The sequence below is a fragment of the Musa acuminata genome, chromosome BXJ3-6 (genome assembly GCF_036884655.1).
Source record: "Musa acuminata AAA Group cultivar baxijiao chromosome BXJ3-6, Cavendish_Baxijiao_AAA, whole genome shotgun sequence".
Lineage (NCBI taxonomy): Eukaryota > Viridiplantae > Streptophyta > Magnoliopsida > Zingiberales > Musaceae > Musa > Musa acuminata.
The window spans coordinates 41,178,832-41,199,324 of record NC_088354.1 but is presented as its reverse complement, the minus strand read 5'-3'; the positions used below and the strand labels follow the sequence as shown (position 1 = coordinate 41,199,324).

At 39.1% G+C, this 20,493-nt stretch overlaps 2 protein-coding genes and 2 long non-coding RNA genes across 6 annotated transcripts; 3 read left to right on the top strand and 1 right to left on the bottom strand.

Moving 5' to 3' along the window:
- The first annotated feature begins 27 nt into the window (after nucleotides 1-27).
- On the top strand, nucleotides 28-4,505 carry LOC135639813 (protein FAR1-RELATED SEQUENCE 5-like). Of its 3 annotated transcripts, XM_065153742.1 has the most exons (7): nucleotides 29-465; nucleotides 684-786; nucleotides 1,683-3,551; nucleotides 3,621-3,680; nucleotides 3,888-4,000; nucleotides 4,159-4,289; nucleotides 4,421-4,505. In XM_065153742.1, the coding sequence occupies exons 1-5, from the start codon at nucleotides 392-394 to the stop codon at nucleotides 3,948-3,950; spliced, it is 2,169 nt and encodes a 722-aa protein (XP_065009814.1). In that variant the 5' UTR covers nucleotides 29-391; the 3' UTR covers nucleotides 3,951-4,000; nucleotides 4,159-4,289; nucleotides 4,421-4,505. The 3 variants fall into 3 exon arrangements, with proteins under 3 accessions (XP_065009815.1, XP_065009814.1, XP_065009813.1); XM_065153743.1 differs by having other exon boundaries at nucleotides 28-465; nucleotides 574-786; nucleotides 4,159-4,505; XM_065153741.1 differs by having other exon boundaries at nucleotides 4,159-4,505.
- A 7,515-nt stretch (nucleotides 4,506-12,020) lies between these two features.
- On the top strand, nucleotides 12,021-12,768 carry LOC135639567 (uncharacterized). Its single transcript, XR_010496984.1, has 2 exons — nucleotides 12,021-12,243; nucleotides 12,339-12,768. It is a non-coding gene; the product is annotated as an uncharacterized LOC135639567 (long non-coding RNA).
- Nucleotides 12,769-14,652: 1,884 nt separating this feature from the next.
- On the top strand, nucleotides 14,653-15,593 carry LOC103989994 (uncharacterized). The gene is made up of 2 exons (XR_010497041.1): nucleotides 14,653-14,878; nucleotides 15,025-15,593. It is a non-coding gene; the product is annotated as an uncharacterized LOC103989994 (long non-coding RNA).
- Nucleotides 15,594-19,403: 3,810 nt separating this feature from the next.
- On the bottom strand, nucleotides 19,404-20,293 carry LOC103990240 (uncharacterized). The gene is made up of 2 exons (XM_009409317.3): nucleotides 19,654-20,293; nucleotides 19,404-19,483 (listed from the first exon to the last, which is right to left on the bottom strand). The coding sequence occupies exons 1-2, from the start codon at nucleotides 20,291-20,293 to the stop codon at nucleotides 19,404-19,406; spliced, it is 720 nt and encodes a 239-aa protein (XP_009407592.3).
- Between the last annotated feature and the right edge of the window lie 200 nt (nucleotides 20,294-20,493).

Here is a 20,493-nt window from a genome sequence, read left to right as displayed (position 1 = left end):
CGACTAAATCGTTTTCTTAAACGGAACTTGCAGCCGATCTCCTTTTGCTGCTTCTTCCCTGTCCCCGCCCCCGATCCACGGGATGAGATAAACCCTAGTTCCGTGGAAACCGTAAATCACGTGTACTTCGCTGACTGAATCCGTAAGAGAGTCTTCGATCCGGTGTAGCACATCGATATTACCGATGATTGCCGACTTAATTCAAGCTTAGGAGTTTCTCGTTCCGGACGAATCCGTCGATCGCTTTCGTTATTCGGTTGGGAGAAGAGTTCCTTCTTTTCTTGATGTTGCTGTGAGATAAAGCGAGAGGCCGAGGTCGTAGCCACCGAATGGACCACAGACGTGCCGATTGCTGAGTCCTTCCATCGGCAGCGGCCGTGACGATCCCCAGATGCCGATCGAGCAGGATAAGGACCAGGAGGTGCAGGCCGGCAATGGCGAGGATTTGGTGGAGGGCCCAGTCAGGTAAGAGCCATGCTTCCACTTCTTACCTCTATACCCTTCTAGTCCTCGAACTAAGCTTCGAGGACCTCGGCATTACGGCATTACAGTGCATAATTTCTTTTCTTTTAGGGTTTGCATAAAGAAGACCCTTATGGCTGGATTGTATGTCATGGAATTTTGTGGAGAGAGATTATCTTATGATCTGAAACCGGTGACTAACCAGTCTTCAACGTTTACAGATGCCATAATTGTGGAATCAGCGCAAAGCTTACATGCCATATGCGAAGCGGCCCAGAGGGACGACGAACACTATGCAATGCATGTGGAATTGCTTGGAGAAAGGTACACGTTTAGATTTGCTTCAAAGCTGGCTACGATGAATTCATTGTTCTGAATTCCCCTTTTCTGTTGTGTATTGGCAACAAATTGAGATTTTATTTCATCAGTTCTTAATGACTAATTTCAATTTCGCTTTTGGGGTGCATATAGTATTGGTAGCGTAAATGGTGAGCAACTATGTACTGCCAGCATAAGCATCGAACAGCTCACTTCATTGAGCTAATAATTAAACAGCCGGGTGAAAAGCTAGTTTTCATAGGAGAAGCTAGTGAAAATAAAATGTGATGTAATCACCTAGGAGGATAGACCTTGATGCTTTGATCTTCTTAGCTTCTTTAAGTCTTTGTCGATAGGTGTTCCACATACTTCTTTGGTTCTCACGTGGTAAAAGTGTAACCTGTATGCCCCATAGATCCGAGAAACACAAGAATGTTGTATGCATGAAAATGTATACTCCAGAAAGTTATTCATATGCATGTATTCTGTTGCGTGATCTTAACAAGATAGAGTCCATTCAGTTGAAGGGTGTCAATATCTTCTCCTTCATTGATTATAATCTGTGGAATAGATTTTGGTTATATTCTCATGTGTCACTTGCAATTAACTGGAATTGTCATTTTTAAGACTCATTTAATTGAATCTTTCCTTCATGCAAAATATAAAGCTTGTACAGATCTTTCGAGTCTCAATACCTATTTTTCTTAATATGCCAGAAACCCTGGGGCTTTCTTCCACCCACTAGTGCATCAAGTTTGAGCTATTAAGAGATCATTCCGATTGATCTGAAACAAATAATATTTGTCATCACTCTGGATGTCAAAATATTTTATGGCTTTCTCTGTATCTGCCTTTTATTTTTGACTTACTGTATGCCTTAATGCGGGAGTTTGGTTGAGCAGGGAAAACAGAGAAAAGTTATAGACTATGAAGTTCCAATGAAGGACTTGGTAAATACAAAAATGGTGCCAGAAGTCGATATGGAATTTGAAAATGAAGACAAAGCATATGAATTCTACAACAGATATGCTGGGATGATAGGATTTAGTGTACGGAAAGGTTGGATAGATAAATCATCTGACAAAATTACTCGATCCAGAACACTTGTTTGCTCAAGAGAAGGATTTCGTAAAGACAAAAAGGGAGCCAAGGAAGTAAAGAAACCACGACCAGAAACTAGAATTGGTTGCCCAGCACGTTTGACCATTAAACTTAGACCTAGTGGTACATACCGTGTTACTGAATTTGTGCCAGACCATAACCATCAGCCTGCACCCCCTTCAGCTATGCACATGTTAAGGTCTCAAAGGGTATTGACTGAAGTTCAAGCTGCCGAGGCAGATTTATCTGATGATTCTGGAACCACTCCAAAATCAGCTAACCAGCAAACAGGCAGACAGGTTGCAGGTTCTCGAAGTGTCAGATATCTTCCCGTAGATCACAGAATGGGTCTTCGCACAAAACGTATGAAGCCTATGCAGATGGGAGATGCAGAAGCTGTACTGAAGTACCTACAAAACATGCAACTTAATGACCCATCTTTTTTTCATGCAATACTAATTGATGAGGATGATAAATTGACCAATATTTTCTGGGCAGATGCGAAGTCTATGTCTGACTTCAACTACTTTGGTGATGTTGTTTGTCTAGATACAACTTACAGGGTGAATGGATATGGTAGGCCATTTGCACCTTTTCTAGGTGTCAATCACCACAAGCAAATAGTTATTTTTGGTGCAGCTCTCCTGTATGATGAAACCATGGAGTCTTTCAAGTGGTTGTTTAATACTTTCAAGATTGCAATGCGTGGAAAACAACCAAAAACTATCCTGACGGACCAGTCTATGTCGATAAGCAATGCGCTAAATGCAGTTTGGCCAGGTACCAGTCATCGTCTTTGCGTGTGGCAAGTCTATCAAAATGCTGTTAAGCATCTTAACAATGTGTTCCAAGGTTCAAAGACTTTTTCAAAGGATTTTGGTAGGTGTATCTTTGACTATGAAGATGAGGAAGAGTTCTTGCCAGCATGGCAGACAATGCTAGAAAAGTATGATCTTAGAAACAATGAATGGTTGGCAAATCTTTTTGGAGATAGGGAGAATTGGGCCTTGGCATATGGCCGAGAAACACTTTGTGCTGATATGAAAAGCACGCTACAAAATGAAAACTTTAGTTTGCTAAAGAAGTACCTGACACCACAACTTGACCTGCTGTCGTTTTTTAAGCATTACATGAGGGTGGTGGATGACCATAGATATGCTGAACTGCAAGCTGATTTCCATGCGAGCCAAAGTGTTCCAAGAATACCTCCTTCAAAAATGTTGAGGCAAGCAGCTTCATTGTATACTCCTGCAGTGTTTCAAATGTTTCATAAAGAGTTTGAGGTATTCATGGATTGCATGCTATTCAGCAGTGGTGAGGTTGGGACAATATCAGAATATAGAATCACTGTTGGTGATAATCCAAAAGAATACTTTGTTAGGCTCGATTCAACTGATTGTTCAGTTGCCTGCAGTTGTAAAAAATTTGAATTTGTTGGGGTTCATTGTGGTCATGTATTAAAAGTACTTGATGTTAGAAACATTAAAGAGCTACCAGAACGGTATTTCTTGAAGAGGTGGAGAAGGGATGCTAAGACTGATACAGAGTCCGACCCTGGAGGGGTTACACTTGATGGCGACCCTAAGTCTCCTGTAACAACTCTAATGCATGCACCCTTCTCCTCATATGTTCATCACCTAGGATCTCGTGCAATAACTCAATTTAGTGAGGTAATGCTGCTACTTGTCTTGGCTATTTAATATTCAGTAGTACTTATGTTAACATTCCAATAAATCCAGGAATCTCCAGCTTCTGATTCACATCAACAATTACTCCATGGCGCTGCTCAGTTAAGTCAGGTAATATCCACTACAACTAAAAATTGAATTCCATAGTGCTGAGTTGGATGGAACATGCAAGTCGTAACCAATGGTTAATTTCATAAAGCAATTAAGGATATTTTATATAGTACAATTACCATTCATGTGTTTTTTTTGGTCATCTAAGATCAAACTATAAAGTCTATACGCTGTGTTATTTAATCATTTTATCTGAATGCCTTGCAGGGTTATACAACACCAAATCTGCATTCACAACCAATTTTCACTAATTCTCAGTTGAATCACTAGAGCAACCACAACCTGGGCATAAATCTCAACTCCAGATTGCTGATGATAATGTAAATATTGCTACTCTTTTGAGTTATGACTGGCCAACTTATTTACAGTTAATGAGAATAGCATGATTTAATTTTGGCCAACTTATTTACAGTTAATGATAATAGCATGATTTAATCTCGATTTGCAATGATTTAATATTGTGCTTGTCCATTCGCAGGTGCTACACTGCAGATCATTACTTCATGATGGTATAAAATATGGGTGTCCATCTCATCGTTTTGATTTCTATCCCACTGAAAAGAGCATATATGCTGCACAACATCTGCTATATTTGATTGGCAGAGGATGGTGAGTCCCTAAATCTGATGGCTGCCTCTGTTGAGTGTGACGTAATGATGATGCTGTTTGTCTTTGTTTACATATGCTGGGTAATCATAGTTGCTAGCACTAACTGTAAGAACCAACACTGTTATGTGTAGCATTATGTGGGATGGCAGCATGCAGCTCCTGGGACAGTTGTATGTCTGTGCAGTAAATAGCCCAGTTCTGACCTTAGATGACTCAGTCCAGTTTTTGCTTCAAAAGGAAAATGAGAATATGTTACCTTCAAAACCCTATTACAAACTACAGAGCAAAAATAGGATGTTAATTCTCCATCCAAATGTGATCGACTTGGGAATATTTGGCAAATGAGGCAAGTCAGTGGACAGATGAATCGTCCTCTCTGAAGGTGTAAACTTCCATCCACTCCAACAAAAAGAAAAGGAGTGTGAAAACTTCACCAACGAAGGTGAAGAGTTCCTTTTTTTTCTCAAAACCTTTACAATTCATTCAGATTCAGTAACAAGTTTTGTTATATCCATATAAATTATTCTAAGCACAAATCCTGCAACCCCAAGCTTACAAGGGGACTCAGTGCAGCTATATTGTTTTCTTTCATTCGTTCGTTCAAACATGAAATGACCAAATGACACATGATCGATGGACTTGGCTCGTATACATCGTTCTGGACCATCATCACACTCCAGTAGATGTGGCCGAAGAGAGAAACTTCCCCTCTCATCATCACACTCCTTAATCAATCATGGTGATGTTTGGATCAATTTAACTTTGGGCTCCCGATCTAACTTTTTTTTTTTCGATGCTCTGATTAATCACGACACGAAATGAAAAATAAAATTTTTTTAAATAAAATAATAATAATTTTTTATTATTTTATAATAAATCTAACTGAAAAATAATATTCTTTTAACATTTTTTTATATATTATACTGGGATGTTCGAGTCACGTAGATCATTGCATGACCTGTAGTACTCCCCCGTACTAACTCTGCTTGATAGGGATCAATACTGTTTTGGAATAACCCCTTAACCTCCTCTAAAACTATATATATATATATATATATATATATATATATATATATATATATATATATATATCTCTTTTATCGAGGAGCGTCATCCAACTATAATATATATCAGTGCCCTCATTGTGGCTTCTAATTGCAGCATGGTAGCATCGAATCGACAACCTTCTCTACTTTTGCGAATCCTCAGGCATCCTTCTCACTGTTATTATACGTACAACCATTTGCTGCTTGTTTACTTGCAACATTTGCCTCGCACACTGTTGTTCAAAGATGTAAGCAAGAAAAATGAACAAAGATAAATCTGCATCTGATGCAGACTATTTCTGTATCATTACATAAATACATTTTATTTATTTTTATATATATACAAACACACACACGTTAAAATAAAATGTTACATCTTCTCCTTTAACCAAAAAAAAAAAAGAGAAAAAAAAACGGATTATTGGATTCATAACATCTTCTTCAAACTTTCTAGCTCAATAGAAGAATTCTTTAAACCAGTGTCGGTATCCTCCTGCTTCGATCTGATTCGCCAATCTCATTGCCGGCACGAGGTAGCTTCGATCTCTCCCTTGTTGCCACTTCGAACTCTCTCCGTTCATCTAGTAGAATTTGGCGAGACCGGCATTCTTCACTGCAAAATCCCTTATCTCCCCTGCAGTATTATCTCATTCCAATCACAAAGAACACTTTGATAGATTCAAAGGTTTCATTAAATAATACATACATACATACATACATACATACATACATACATACTCAGAGAGAGAGAGAGAGAGAGAGAGAGAGAGAGAGAGAGAGAGAGAACCTGTACATGTAAACATCATTGGCAGGGCTCAGCTCCCTCCTGCACAAGCAGCATTTCTTCAGTAAGGCCAACCATGGCAAACCCTTTGGAAGATGGTAAGCCTGAGAGTTCAGATTGCATGTCGTCGTCGTCGGCATCATCATCATCATCATCTTAGCTTTCACCACAACATTGGCTCCTTGCTCCTTGTGATGTATGAGAATGCGAAGGCCTTCAATGCCCTCCGATGGCTGCTGTTTCATGTACCTGAGTCCTCTGTTGCTAAGATGGAAGCTGCTGTCATCTCCTGAGAGCATCTTGAGAGGAAGAAGGTGGGGAAGCACAAGTCTCTGAGCATGAGATGAGGGTTGCAAGTGGAAGCTATTGTGGATATTTGTGACCACTTTATGTCCACAAAAGAATTCATCACCTCTTTCACATGTCACAATAGACCTCTACATAGCTTTGTTGTGCCTTTCGTAGCCATGGATGCAAGACTAGAATAAGGCTGCTAATTGCTTGCCATTATGTGCCTCATGAGCCACGTGACAGGTACTATTTAGATATAATGATGTATATTTGTGTGGGTTGGTTTTGCGTTGCTTGCTAGATTTCATTCAATAGCAAAATCTTGTCCACAAGTGATGAATATAATAATGATAGGTGAAAGACTTAAGCTATGTATTAAAAGAGCCAACCCAAATTAAAGGGTTATCGAATATTTTGTGCTTGATGAATTAATGATGCATACAGGTAAACTAGATAGAAATTTTCATTTGCATTACATAGAAATTTGCAGAGTTAAGAAAGAAGCAAAAAAAAATTCCGATAGTGTTACTATCAGATTTGATTTGGATCTAATTTTTTCAAATTGGTCTTAAGGTAAACTCCTTCGAACGATACTCGAATCCTACAAAATTATATTGAGGGTACCGCGAATGATATACCTTCGAAGCTTAAGTCAATAATCAAGTCATTTGGATTTTTTTAGTATCTTAAGATATTTTTAGGTATCTCTTTTATAGTGGATACTTTGGATCGTTACGTTCAATCATTGTGCAACCCGTGTACTAACGGGGGTATGAAGTTCAATCGTAACCACCTCAAACTGTATCGAATCCGAGAGTGTACTATCTATTTTCACGAGGTTTTGACAGGTCATGTGGAGCTCGTTGATCGTTCATGTGAGACTGATGTATCTTCCAAGCGATATCGATAAGTCGATCGCTTAGGGTTGGCTCATCAACCACGTGACCTCATTAGATCGTATGGATGATCCAAGATGAGGCTAACAAGCATGATGCTGACATATCAGCTGCGTCATTTTTCCCATGGATAAGAAGATAAGCTAAAGGAAGTCTCTTTACTGCTACCAACTCATGAAGAAATCTGAATGATACATCAGAGCATAAAGTGCGGAACACACTGTGCCTCAGACGAGAACAGCAATAGACTGTGCATGGAGTTTGGAGTCTTCTTCCTCTTTGTCACACCCTTCTGCCCATCAGTGTCAGCAGTGGGACAAATGAGAAGTGGAGCTGTTTCTCTCTCCGATGGACTCATGTGTTGCAGCCGCACCAAGTTGTTCTCGTCTCCCTGTAGGATTTGAGTCAGGTTGTCGAATCATTTACATGGCTCATCACTATGATTTGTGCAAGAATATCTCATTTCCAGATTTATTAGCAGCCTTCGCGGTCGAATAACTGCTAAAGCCAAACTTGCCATTATTTTGAGCTCCCATAATTATGGAGTTCTTTATGTTAGATTGAATAGTTGATAGAATTTTCTTGTTTGTAAAGAGAAGTTTGGCGACTTATGATATCCTAAATAAAATGACAATAAAAAGTGAATGTTTCTTTAGGATTTTCTGATAATTATCATTAGTCGAGTAAGATTAGAGACGAGAGTATATTTTTTTAATTAAAAAAATCTAAAGTGTTTCAACCACCTTAGTATAATGATTTAATCTCCTACGGAACTTATATACATTTAGAAACTCAAAATGTGACTTCTAACGTACCTAAATATATTATCAAAAAAATTATTTTTTCATATAATTCTTAAAAGTTTTTAGGTCAACTAATTGATGATTTTTTTTCCGAAAATAAACTCCTCTAAAATCCTTTGTAAACCTAGATGGTTCTTCATCATCTACTAGATCTCAATGTATCATTTCACAATAATAAATTAATAATGTAAGGTTTGAGGTTTGAGATCTCCATCACCTGTTTAAGGTTTGAGATCCTTCAGCATCCTACATTTTAATGAATTTGTGTTACTTGCAGCTGCTGAAAATATTCAGTTCATCCATTCAGATCAGCTAAACCTAGTGAATCCTGGCTGGATTAGGCTTGATCTGTAGAACCCAGATATGAAGCCCAAATAATTCCCAACTACAAACTCACAAAGAAATTTCAATTAATAATGGAATGAAAGCAATTGATTTACCATCATTTTACTAACATGTTTACAACACATAAAAGTATTTTTTTTGTTTAATTTTGTTTCCAAAGGATAATTTCATCCTGCAGTGAGTTGGATGTTAATTCATCAATGAGAGACTGACAAATAACAAGAGAATCATCAGTTCACTGAAGATATAATAAAAGAGGGAGGAGTAAAGTGTGTCAGCATCCTGTGAATTTGGTTGCACCTAAAACAATAACTAATATTTTTCTCTTCCAGGAAGTGGTCCTTCCATTTTAAATGATTTAGAAGCACATCAATGTAGCTAAAGTTGAGATTTTGTAGAACAATAACTAACATTTAAGGTATAAATTCCATCTTTTATGCCAATCAATCAGATGCATTATCTCATATGCATACATCCACCTAACAGTGACAAAGAAGATGCCACAGACAAAAGCAATCAATGCACAAAAGGGGGAAGAACATAAAAGAAAAAGAAGGAACTAAGTTTGAAGTATTAGAACCACATTCTTGATCAATATTTTAGGTGGAATGACATCCCCAGGAAAACAAATGATGCTTGTATGCATCCATAACATATGCAGCTTTGCAACTCAGTATCAAAAAGTACTACTGTATTATCTATTTGGAGATGAGGAGGATTACAGCAGCAAACACCTCCAGTTTGTGGAAGATGAGATCAGCAGTGGAAAAGTATTGAGAAGTCTGAAACAAGTCTTCCCACGATTTCTATTAAAGATATGCAGGGAATAAAACCTAGTCTCTGTCTTATCTTGTTCCTCACCAGCCAATTCTATTCCTTCTGCCAACTTTCAGCTTGGGCCAGCTCAGTCCAGTTAGAAGAAAACCAGTTACAACCATCAGAACTAGATTCTCTCTCTCTCTCTCTCTCTCTCTCTCTCTCTCTCTCTCTCTCTCTCTCTCTCTCAAGAAATTGTTGTTGATGCTTATAGAATGCAGATGTGCACACCTTTAGATAATATGTAAAGCAGATAAGATGCAAGTTTAGAGTCCAAAAGAGAGCCACATCAACCAGAAAACATTTGGAGGAAAGCACAGGGGAAGTTATTCATATATCCTTCCATGTCTAATTCTGCTTTCCACATGAAAAACTAAAGATGCTCATCTTTGGCTAAAGTGGCTAGAGATCTTTGTGAAGGGGTATGATTAAGAAACATGTGAATCACATTCTTTCAAGTTGAGGAGAAGTCTCTCTGGGTCAAGCTGTTTGATGCTAGCCCACTTGGATATCCTCACAAAACAAATAAGGCTACAATGAGGAATCCTTGCAGCAGATCTCCATTTCATTTGGTAGTCTAGAAAATTATTCAGGATTAGCTTATTATAATTCATATATATAAAGGCTTGAAAACTTGCAATCTTCTTTCTAATTCTTAAAAACGATAAATATTTTAGTTCAAAAATTATATCTTCTAATCTATTGAACAATGAGACTTTTGCAATATAATACCATTGGTTTACCCAGAAAATATTTTTTTTTTTGAAAGAGAAGCTATGGTAGCTAATGCTTCTCCTCCCCCTTTCTTAAAAACTCTATTTTACCCTCTCATCGTTCCCTCATCTCTCATTTTCTCTTCCTATGTCCATTTTTTATTCTCACGAAGTTCCAATATAGTCTCGTCTGGTAGTCCCCCCTATACTTACATCTTAAGCAATTTTTTTTAAAAAGACGAAGCGAATAGGAGATGGACAAGTTGATCCTATACTTGAGGGGCAGCTCTGTCAAATCTTGAGTGAAACTTGATAGTAATAAGGTCTTTTCTGCTTAAAAAGACTAACAAATTAGCTTATATGGGAAGTTCCTCGATAGATTTCTGTGCACTTGATATCTTCAAATCTCTTTTTCCTAAGATCTAAAACCTCCCTACTAGACATGACATAATAAATATGGCTGGAGATTTCTTCTGCTTTATGTTTCATTTTGTGGAGAAGAAAATAATATTGTTTTAAGGAGACCATGGTTCCTGAAAAGTCAACCTCTCACCCTAATCTAGAATGAATAACTAGGACATTATCACCAAACCCAAGAGAGACCTCCTTACAATTAAAGATCTATTTGCTATTTGTGTGAAACATATTCTTTCAATTCTTAACAAAGTTTGACACTCTATGGGTTCATATCTTATTTTAAGAGTCAAATATGGGAATCTCCACCCCTAGGTTGATTATCATTCCATCAATTTTTCTGGATCTAGGTGGAATATTAACTCTTTTATAAATCTCGATTTAGAAAAATGATCAGCGATGAGAAAATATATGGACCATCGGATAAACTCCCTATAATAATAATAATTGGGGGAGAGATGGCATCTTGTTCTCGTATCTCTGGTCTTCTGGACTTTAATAGTTGGATTCTCTCTAAGCTGGAATTGTTGTTTTGAGGATTTACTTTTTTTTTTTTCCATATAACTATTCAGTAATGATTTATGGATATGATATTCCAACTATTTTCCTCTCTACTAGTTAGTTAGTTAGTGGTTGAATCTAAGGAAAAGAAGTGGGCATGGCTAAAACATTTCTTATGGGAACTTTGTTGGACGTGTCTCCTAACGCTTGGATCTCTTTGCACACATCCTCAAACATTCAAGTGAAAGCTGTAGCGTCCGTCATCTATTTGAAGACTCCTTTGTTGCCCCTCATCTCTTTCATTCTGGACTCTTTCGTCAAAACAGAACTTGGCATTCAGGCATTCAGGCTCATGGCTGGATGAATGTGAAGGGTATTCTAAATGATGAAATCCTCAGCCTCATTTCCTATTCTTCTTTTTGGCCTCTTTGATTCGATAGTAATGAGACCTGACAGTCCTTGTACCTTAATGTTTAGGGCTTTAGCCCTTAAGAACGAAACCATGGAACCATCCATATTCACCGCCTGAGGAGACTAAGGCCAAGAATTCTCAGAATTCCTCACCTGTCTTTACAATGAAACGTGAAGGAACCTTTCTTTTGAAGGTATTGGCTTCGCCTTCTTTCCACCTGCTAACAACACTTTGATGGCAGCTGGCTGCTGTGACTGCCAAATTCACAACCCATCCATGGTGGAAGCTTTAGCAATCTTTTGGAAGCACTCAAGACTGCTGAAGCACAAACAAGATGGAGGAGATTTCAGCTCCAAACTGATGCACAATCCATTGGTCACAATGGTCAACGGCCATTAGTAGCTGCAAGCCATCATTTCTGTCATACGACTCTTTTTGGCTAATTGTAATGTGGTGGAAGAACGAACCTCCGGATTCTTCAAACTTTTTGACTCTGGACGACTTGGAATAGAGTAGTCATCGTCGGGTCCTCTTGTTTTCGTGAGAATAGTAAATGTATGGTTGTGTTGTAGATTCAAACGATTCAAATGCCTGTAACATCACACACATGGTAAAACCAAAAGGAAAGCCATGGATATGTTCAAAGGATGTGAGAAAGAATCGAGTGTGTTTCCTCCCCAAAACACAAAAACAAAAGGAGGAGAAGGGAATCAAGCTTGGATAGAAGAGCTGCGTGAGTCACCTGGGAAAAGCTTATTCCTTCCACCCGACATGCACATCAAACAAAAGCCGCCAACCGATCGACTTCCCTCGTCTCCATATAAACACCCACCACCCCTCGAGTTCCCTCACCACCACCACCACCACCACCTCAACCCTCAACACCACCGTCGCCATGTCTCGACTTCCCATGACCACCATCCTTCGCCTCAGGTGAGCTTCAGTTTGCACTCCCACTCCTCTAATGATCAAACCCAGCAACCCTAATACTTCTTCTTCTTCTTCTTCTTCTTCTTTGTATTTGACAGCCGGCGGTCGTACGCCGTAGTTGCAGCGGAGGCGTCGCGTGCACCGGCAGTGGATGAAGAGGTTGCGAGAGCTGCTGTGGTGGCCGGGGAGCAGGGCGCAGCGACGAGGGAGAAGGTCTTTTGGATGAGGGACCCGAAGACCGGGAACTGGATGCCAGAGAACCGGTTTGGCGACCTCGACGTGGCTGAGCTCCGTGCCCGATTCCTCAGCTTTAACCACGGGAAATGAACATCGACACCTTCACAGATCGAGAGTCTACTCTTGCTACTGGAGTCGATCTCAAGTTATGCTTTGGTTCTCTATCTTCTAGTTTCTATGAACGCTAGACGATCCTTCACTATCTTGCTGATGTTGTTCGTGAACAACATTGCAGCATTTAGTTGAACCGTAACCACGACAAATAAAAGATCTACCGGAGTTGATCTCAAACTATGCTTTTGACTCTTCATCTTCTAGCTTCTGTAAACTTCTGATGCTGCAAGGACTTTTGTCAAAGAACAAGAACTACTTACCAGTGTTGTGAATGAACGCTAAACAATCATTCACCATTGCTGGTGATGTTCATGAAGAATTTTGCAGCATTTAGTTGATGCAAAGGCCTGATTCAGCTAAAGCTCATCCTTTCTGACACTGGGATTGCTGCAGTCTATGCCAAGCTTGCATACTACACCAGGAAAAAGGCTACCAGCCAGAACAATTTCCATCCCTTAAGATTTGAATGTTAGATCTTGATCTTACCCACAAAAAAAAAAGAAGATCATAATGCCATAATTTGTCCTCCCTGATGCCTACTGGGGTCTGCAACTTCTACTGCAAGTGGGCTAATGGGAGATGTGGTTTTCAAGCAGAGGCTGATGGAGATGGCTGTGTGTGTATAGTGTTGGGCCTTCATGCCTATCTTGTTAGACCATTGAGATGGCTTGGAAATGCATACTCATTCATGAGTTTTATTGAGAGAGAGAGAAAAAAAAAAAAGAAAAAAAAATTCTTAATTTTGCTAATATGTTGGTAGATTATTCATTTTCCCTTTGTTTGTATCCTCATCAATCCTTAGTTTTGGGTCAAGTTTACAAAAACAAATAGCCCATTATCAAAAATTAAATTAAATTAACTATTTGATATATATATATATATCATATATATATCATATATATAATAGGTAAAACCATCAATTAATCAAGTTTCCTCCATCAAGATTATACTTGAAGATTCCGAGACAGTAACAAAAAAATCTTGATGTTTTACTTTCCTGTTCATATGTCTAGGCTATGCTGGAATTAGTTTGTTTCTTCCCTTGGATATAGTAGAAATTTGTCTCTTTTAATGATGCTCAGCAAAGCTGCATTGTAATTCTAATTACATCATTAAGTAAATCAATTGCATTGCTAACTTAAAAACCTATCAAAATAAGAGGCAATGATGCAGATTCAATTCATTGACTTCACATATCAGCATAGGGATTTGATACAAATGCCCACTATGGAATATGCCAAGTTGCTGCTGCCAGCCTGAATTCTTAGGTCATGGATAAGATTAGCACATAGAAAACACTGCCAGGAGTACCTTCAAATAAACCTGGTTGCTTCATGCTGGATCTTTGTCTTTGATCAATCACAGCCTTCATCTCAAAGACCTTGTGGAGCCCCACAAATTGTGCTGCAATAGTTAACAGCACAAATTTCTTCCAAAGTCGTACAACTGTCACAGGTGGCATAAGTTATCAGAAAATGGCTTTAGGTTTAAATCACAAATGCAGCACAAGAAACATAGATAAGTTTTTGTATTAAAAAAAAGATGGATACTTTTGTAGATTTAGTATGCAGAAATTTCTTGGCTACAAACAAAGGCATTGAACAAGAAGATAAGACCTAGAGGGATTTGGAATATGATAGAGTTAAGATAATGATAACTAATAGGTGAAGAAATAGACCTCTCAATCAACCATAAGTTTTCACATTAAAGAAACAAAAGATGTCAGAACAGGTTGGATCACAAACTTCATTAAAACTACATAGTTTACTCTCAGAAGACCATTAAGAAGAAGTCTAAATTGAACGATTATATGACTTATTAATCAAATTGGTCTCTCATCAATTATTGGATGAGTACCGTAACTTTCCAAGTATAATTTATGATTAAAAAGAATTTTACCTATTAAAAGAACATAAAACCAAGCAAATCATTATCCTATATGCTGCCTGCATTTCCTTTGTTTCTCCAACCACAGACAAGATTTGACATTATGTTTTCACAAAGATGGCCAATCAAGCAAGCCATTCATCTAAATAGAAACTTACCTTGCCTTCAGGGAACCTCTAGCATTCTCTAATCCTTATTCCTCAACAGCACCACACCTATAAAGATTGGAAAGAGAAGAGGTTCAACAACCACCATGGCAATCAGATATTTTCATCCAAACTCTATCCTTCCAAGAGACCAGACAAGAAAGACCATGGTGAGAGCTTCCCTGATCTACAACAGCCAAATATCACCCAAAACATCAGTTTCTTTAAGCAATTTCTTCAGGATCAACAACAAGGTATGATCTCTCTTATAGCTGTAGTAATAACATTGTCATCTGAAAATTTCAAATACGCTGTCCTTTGGGTCTTTTACTCTCAGGCTCTGAAGCCTGAAATCAAGTCATAGATATCAGCTTGCTATTCTACCTATTACTGTTGTCAGGTCTACGAAGATCAAGTGAGGGGTATAATATGCTACAGAGATGAAAGAGGAGAAATAATTTGTGAGGGATATGATGAAGGATCAAGACATAGTCACCATTTATATTCAGAAAATGGAAAAAGAATTTGTGAGGGATACAATGAAAGACCAAGATATCATCTTCGCTCACCAGCACAGGTAGAAGAAACTGTTTGTGAGGCATATGATGACCAGGTGAAGGGTATAATCTGCTGCAGAGATAAAACAGGAGAGATTATCTGTGAGGGAATTGATGAAGGACCAAGATACAGTTACCGGTCATCATCACAAAACACATATGAAGCTAGGTACAGAAGAAAGCACATCAGTTCTAGCATAAATTCCAATCACATGTCGCATTGAGAGGTAAGACTAAGGATATACAAGCTTTCATACAGATGTCAAGGTACTTGTTGGTACTATCTGCAAGTTATTCAGGTTTCTAAACATGAATTCTAATGTGTTCAGAATGAGTAAATGATAAAGTTGAATGTTGCCAGCATCAAATTCTGTTTGTGGGAGTTTATATCTAATAAATTTACATTTAACAATGGCTGGACCATGAAAGCTTAGCATCAAGGTTCTCTGATTACCAAAATATAATCACCAAGAAGTAGGAAATATGCATTCAAAATTCAATGGTTTACATGACTCAAGAAGCGATTCAATTCCTATTTGAATGAATCCAAAAACAATCCCAAAAACTGCCTGAGAGATAATGTTAGCCAAGGCTCAACAATGTTTACCAAAATCTACCTGAGAGACGGTGAAAACGAGAGACTTCCTCATTTTCATAATAACCATTAACCATTGCAAGTGTTGCTTAACGTCTTTCTCAAAAATAATTTTCACTCATTTCATCCTCAACTAGAACTTCCTCTAGTGTTTAACGAATATAAATATTAGTATATCTTTTCTAGTAAATACACATGTCTGTCAACTAAATTAACTTTTTGAATATGTATCCTAATTGGCCTTACATTCAGAAAAATATAGTATATCAGGCCTTTCATCTACCAGATGTGTTCTTTTCAAATTTAAGAGGCCCATGACAATCATACATCATTCCATCTGACTTCTTCCATTTTAACTATCTCAGTTTAACTCTGTGAATGATATCAATCTTTGTTTCAGATTGAATCATACATCTAAGATACGGAAACTTTTTTACCATTAAAACTACTTAACCATTTATATTAACTATACCTTCAAAACCTCTGTTTGCGTTTATAGGATAGGACTTATTAAATTAAGACCTTGGTTTCTAAATTTTTCTCCATAGCTTAAGATCATTCCAATTCGATATTTGAACAATCAAGATGATGTCAACAACCAATAGTCATCTTCGTTATAACTTAATCACCACAACAAGCAACTGAGACTCACAACTATGTGAGATTGGCAACATGAATCCTGTTTTCCTAGAAAACTTACAGTGGTAAAAGCTCATTAGGCATTTCACCTATTGTATCTTCAAGTCACCAACATATACAATTAGACGACTTCATCAAATCCCAAGAAGGCGAAATTCCGCAGAAAACGGCCATAAAAAGCACAGTTCGATCGGTCGAGTCGAGTAGATGAGAGCGTCGGCTGGGAGGAATGGTGTCTGCCTGAGAACTTGCTGAGGAAAAAGAGGAATGAGGATTCGATTTAGGGTTCTTACCACCGACGGGGCCAACGGAGACGAAGAGACCGCGCGGGCGCGAACTGAAGAGGAGGAGAACGTGGGAAGGTTCGTTGGCTAAGAGATTAAACTGAACCCAAACATATTTATAGTCCAAACGAGGCCGAGCCCAAATTTTACCCGATTCGATTAGGCTCGCATTGTTGATGGCCAAATCGTAATACTCTGCATGTATGCCCTGCCACGTAGTACAAATTAATTGGCACTTATTCCTATAAACGATCTATTGTTATGATTACATTTTCAAGAGTATTTTAGATATTTTGTATTATTTTGTTTAAATATAAACTATTAACTGATGAATATAATTAATAGTGATTCGAGGAGGGTTGAGATAGGACAGATTGTTAAATAATAATAATAATAATAATAAATGTTATTTCTTCTCCTTTAGTTTTGAATGCATGTTCTATTTGGCATTGGATTATCCCACATAATTGAATTTTTAAATTTATGTTTGTTATTGTATATTTTGATTATTCGATTGGGATATTAATTCAAACTCGATCTAAGATCCTATCTATTGCTTTATCTTATATAAATGTCAGCAAGTGCTAAACTCACTTGATTATAGATACGATAAATCTTATAAAATCGCATCGAAAGATATATTCAACTAATGTCGAGTCTATTTTTGTGTCTGGTAAATTTGAGTTTAAGAGTTTTAGAGAATTAGAAAACAAACATGATGCATCTTTTATAGTGGGGTTTCGAAATCGTTATGTTTGAGAATATACCTTAATATCAAGATGATTACATACCTTTTTCAGTACCAAATTTAATCATGTTATACTAAATTTGAATATTGTAGATCTCTTATAAATGAGATTGTATCGAGATGATAACACTGTTAGTCATATGATGCTAAAGTGTTAATCACTATTATCCAAGCATTAGTCTCATGATGTGAGTTATTGGTCACATAACTATAGTGTTGATTGCATGGTTTATCCATGCAACAGTTAGGTGTCAACCATGTCCTCCCCATGTCATGTTCCATTGGAAAAATCTAACTAAAAGGATATAAAATATAAAAATATTAATCATATCAATTTAGGGAATTATTTTAATCTGCATATCACTAAAAAAAAATATGTGCAGCAACACAAGAGTTTAAAAAAAAGACCTAATTTATAATTCTATAGTTACAGTCCTAATTTAGGATTAACAAGGTTTTTAGTGGTATAAATTAATTAGATGTGGTGCCTCTTAGGAAAGATCAGCTCACTCTTGACACCTTATGCCACCCTTCTCAAGGAGATGCTATGGAAGATGTACATGAGCTGTGAAGATCCAAAGAGATGCGAATCCAAATCCAACAGTTGGCAGGTCGAATCCAATGAAATGGCATTGTGTTGACATGTTCTACACTCTGTGATATTAATAACTATTTTCCTAGTAGAGATTGAGTTTATAATTGCAGATGTGGGCATCAATCATTTGGCTAGCAAGAAGAAGACAACTATTAATCCATGAAGGGTCAAATCAAAAAGGTCCACGGAGGGAGAACAGTCAACTTCAAGTTCCCCAGAGGTCAACCACCAAGCTCAATATCCTCGTAATCCACCAAATCTTGACCTACTTTAATGAGCAACCTTCCTCTTCTCCGCTAAGAATCCAAATAGTTCAACCGCACGAAGCTTTTTTCCATGTTCACGTTTCCCTACGTCAAGAAAGGTCTTACATGAAGGCCCAGGCTTGATAATGTATCAGATTCAGTAAGATCATCATCATCATCTTCTTCTTTGCGGTGTTCGTCCATCATGGTGGCCGGGAGACACGAAGTTCCACGGTCGAACAAGGGAGGAAGAAGGTCTCTCATGAAGGAGCTGCGGGCGAGGGGCCTACATCGCAAGCCGCTGCTGCGCCACCATGCTACTCTGCTGGCGTATCCATGGAGCTGACTGAACAAAATGCTGAGTTCATGGCTTTGTTACAGCACATCGATCCTTTTTCTTTTTCTTCTCCCGATCGATCGCGCCACCATATGGAAGGATGTCCGTGTGCTGATATCATGGCCTTGCCATCGTAATGCTTCTTCCTCGTCCATTCATTCTTCTGGAGTTGTCGTAGCAAAGAAATGATCACATCGCAACCGCAGCAACGAGAGGATCAATGCATCAACGTAGCAGCAACTCCTTTTATCTTTGTGTGTTTGACACGGATGGAAAGTTTCCATTGTTTATTCTGATATGCATGACTCCTATTAAATTCATTGTTCCAAGTGGAGCGCACACTCTCAGATTACAAGATTTAAATGTGCATTTAGAGTTTACTCGCATGCATGCATGCATGTCAAAAATTGCTGGTAAATACCGTCACCTTCCCTCCTCTGAACTTTGAGAAAGAACATGCATTCATTGGTCACGAGAAACAACAAAAAAGTTCGAAAAAATCACGGTGGCTAACGACGCCTGTAGAAGACGATTGATCAGAAGACGAAAAACACACAACTATCAATCCTCATTAGTTTGCTAATTTACACCATCCTCCAATTACTCCTTGCTGCTGCTGCTGCTACTATGGCCGGATTCTGAAACACGATATGACCTCAAGTGTCTAAAAAAGAAATAAACCTTCGTTGACCCCTCCCTCTCTTGAAGTCCAATCTTTGTTATATACAGAAGATGTGAGATCCGCTCAGATGATACTCCTCTTCTCCTGTCGTTTGCCATCACCAGCTTTGTCTCAGAGAACAAGCCACCGCCTGTGCCCAATGCCGCAATCTTGTCTTCACGTGCTGCGGACTGTCTCCTGTTACAGAAAGATCATGACATCCCAGCCAACGCCAAGAACCATGAGTTGTTATTAGAATCATCAATGCATGTTTCAGCTCAAGAATCTCGACCATTTCGTAATGCGTCGACAGGTGAACGCTAATTGTTAAGCGTGCATTGGTAAAGAGGAGAGGAGGATTACAGCACCTGGATTGCAGATCTTCCAACAATCTGAAGCTCCTGACTGCGACTGTTCGTTGGGACTTCGCGGGCTCGGGAGGCCGTCCAGAGCGGATGACGAAGAGGTGGCGGTCGGGGTGGAGGCCGGGCTCGGCGATGATTGAAGCTTGGGGTCGGAGAGCTGGCGGTTGACGGCGAAGTATAGGTTGAGGGCGGGGAGAGTGTCGCAGAGGCCTTGTCCACCTTCCTCTTCGTTGAAGCCAAACCCAAGGTCGATGGAACCCCTGAGCTCGTCGAGGTCCTCGTCGGTCAAGCTCCTCGTCCTTTCATCCAACCGCCTCTCGCTCCCCTCGGTCGCCTCCTCGTCTCCTCCTCCTTCTCCGCGGCCGCCTCCCTCCATCAGACGCCTCGTCTGCAGTATCTGCCTCCTCCTCTTCTCCCACTTGGCCTCCATTCTCGTCTCCCTCATCGACAACTGCTTCGAAAGCAGCCTCCTTTTGTTGATGCCGAGGGCAAGGCCAGTACTGATGCCGTTTGCGGGGTTCCATGCGGGCGGAGGCGCTTGCTCTTCGATCTCCACCACCGCCTCTTCCTCCGCCTCACTCTCCGAAGACGACGACGACGACGACACTTGCAGCAGCTGATGCACCACCGTGTTATTCTTCATCCGTTCTGCCATCTCCGCACTTGTTCGATCCTCCTCCTGCCTCAGGCCTCACCGTAAAACACATCTGACGCCGCCGCTGGACGACGGCCGCAGCAAGATGAGGCAGAAGAGGAGAGAAGGATCGGGAACTCCTCCCTTCTTTCGTGAGGAGTGGCTGTTACCTGATGAATATATAAGGCTTTGTTGGAACGCCATCTCCG

What these genes read in the sequence shown, in the direction of transcription:
- LOC135639813 (XM_065153742.1), top strand. Translation starts at nt 392, where the DNA reads ATGCCGATCGAGCAGGATAAGGACCAGGAGGTGCAGGCCGGCAATGGC. An exon ending in TTGGTGGAGGGCCCAGTCAG is followed by an intron (nt 466 to 683) that starts GTAAGAGCCATG and finishes CAACGTTTACAG; the next exon opens with ATGCCATAATTGTGGAATCA. An exon ending in CAATAACTCAATTTAGTGAG is followed by an intron (nt 3,552 to 3,620) that starts GTAATGCTGCTA and finishes CAATAAATCCAG; the next exon opens with GAATCTCCAGCTTCTGATTC.
- LOC103990240 (XM_009409317.3), bottom strand. Translation starts at nt 20,293, where the DNA reads ATGAAGAATAACACGGTGGTGCATCAGCTGCTGCAAGTGTCGTCGTCG. An exon ending in TTGGAAGATCTGCAATCCAG is followed by an intron (nt 19,484 to 19,653) that starts GTGCTGTAATCC and finishes TTTCTGTAACAG; the next exon opens with GAGACAGTCCGCAGCACGTG.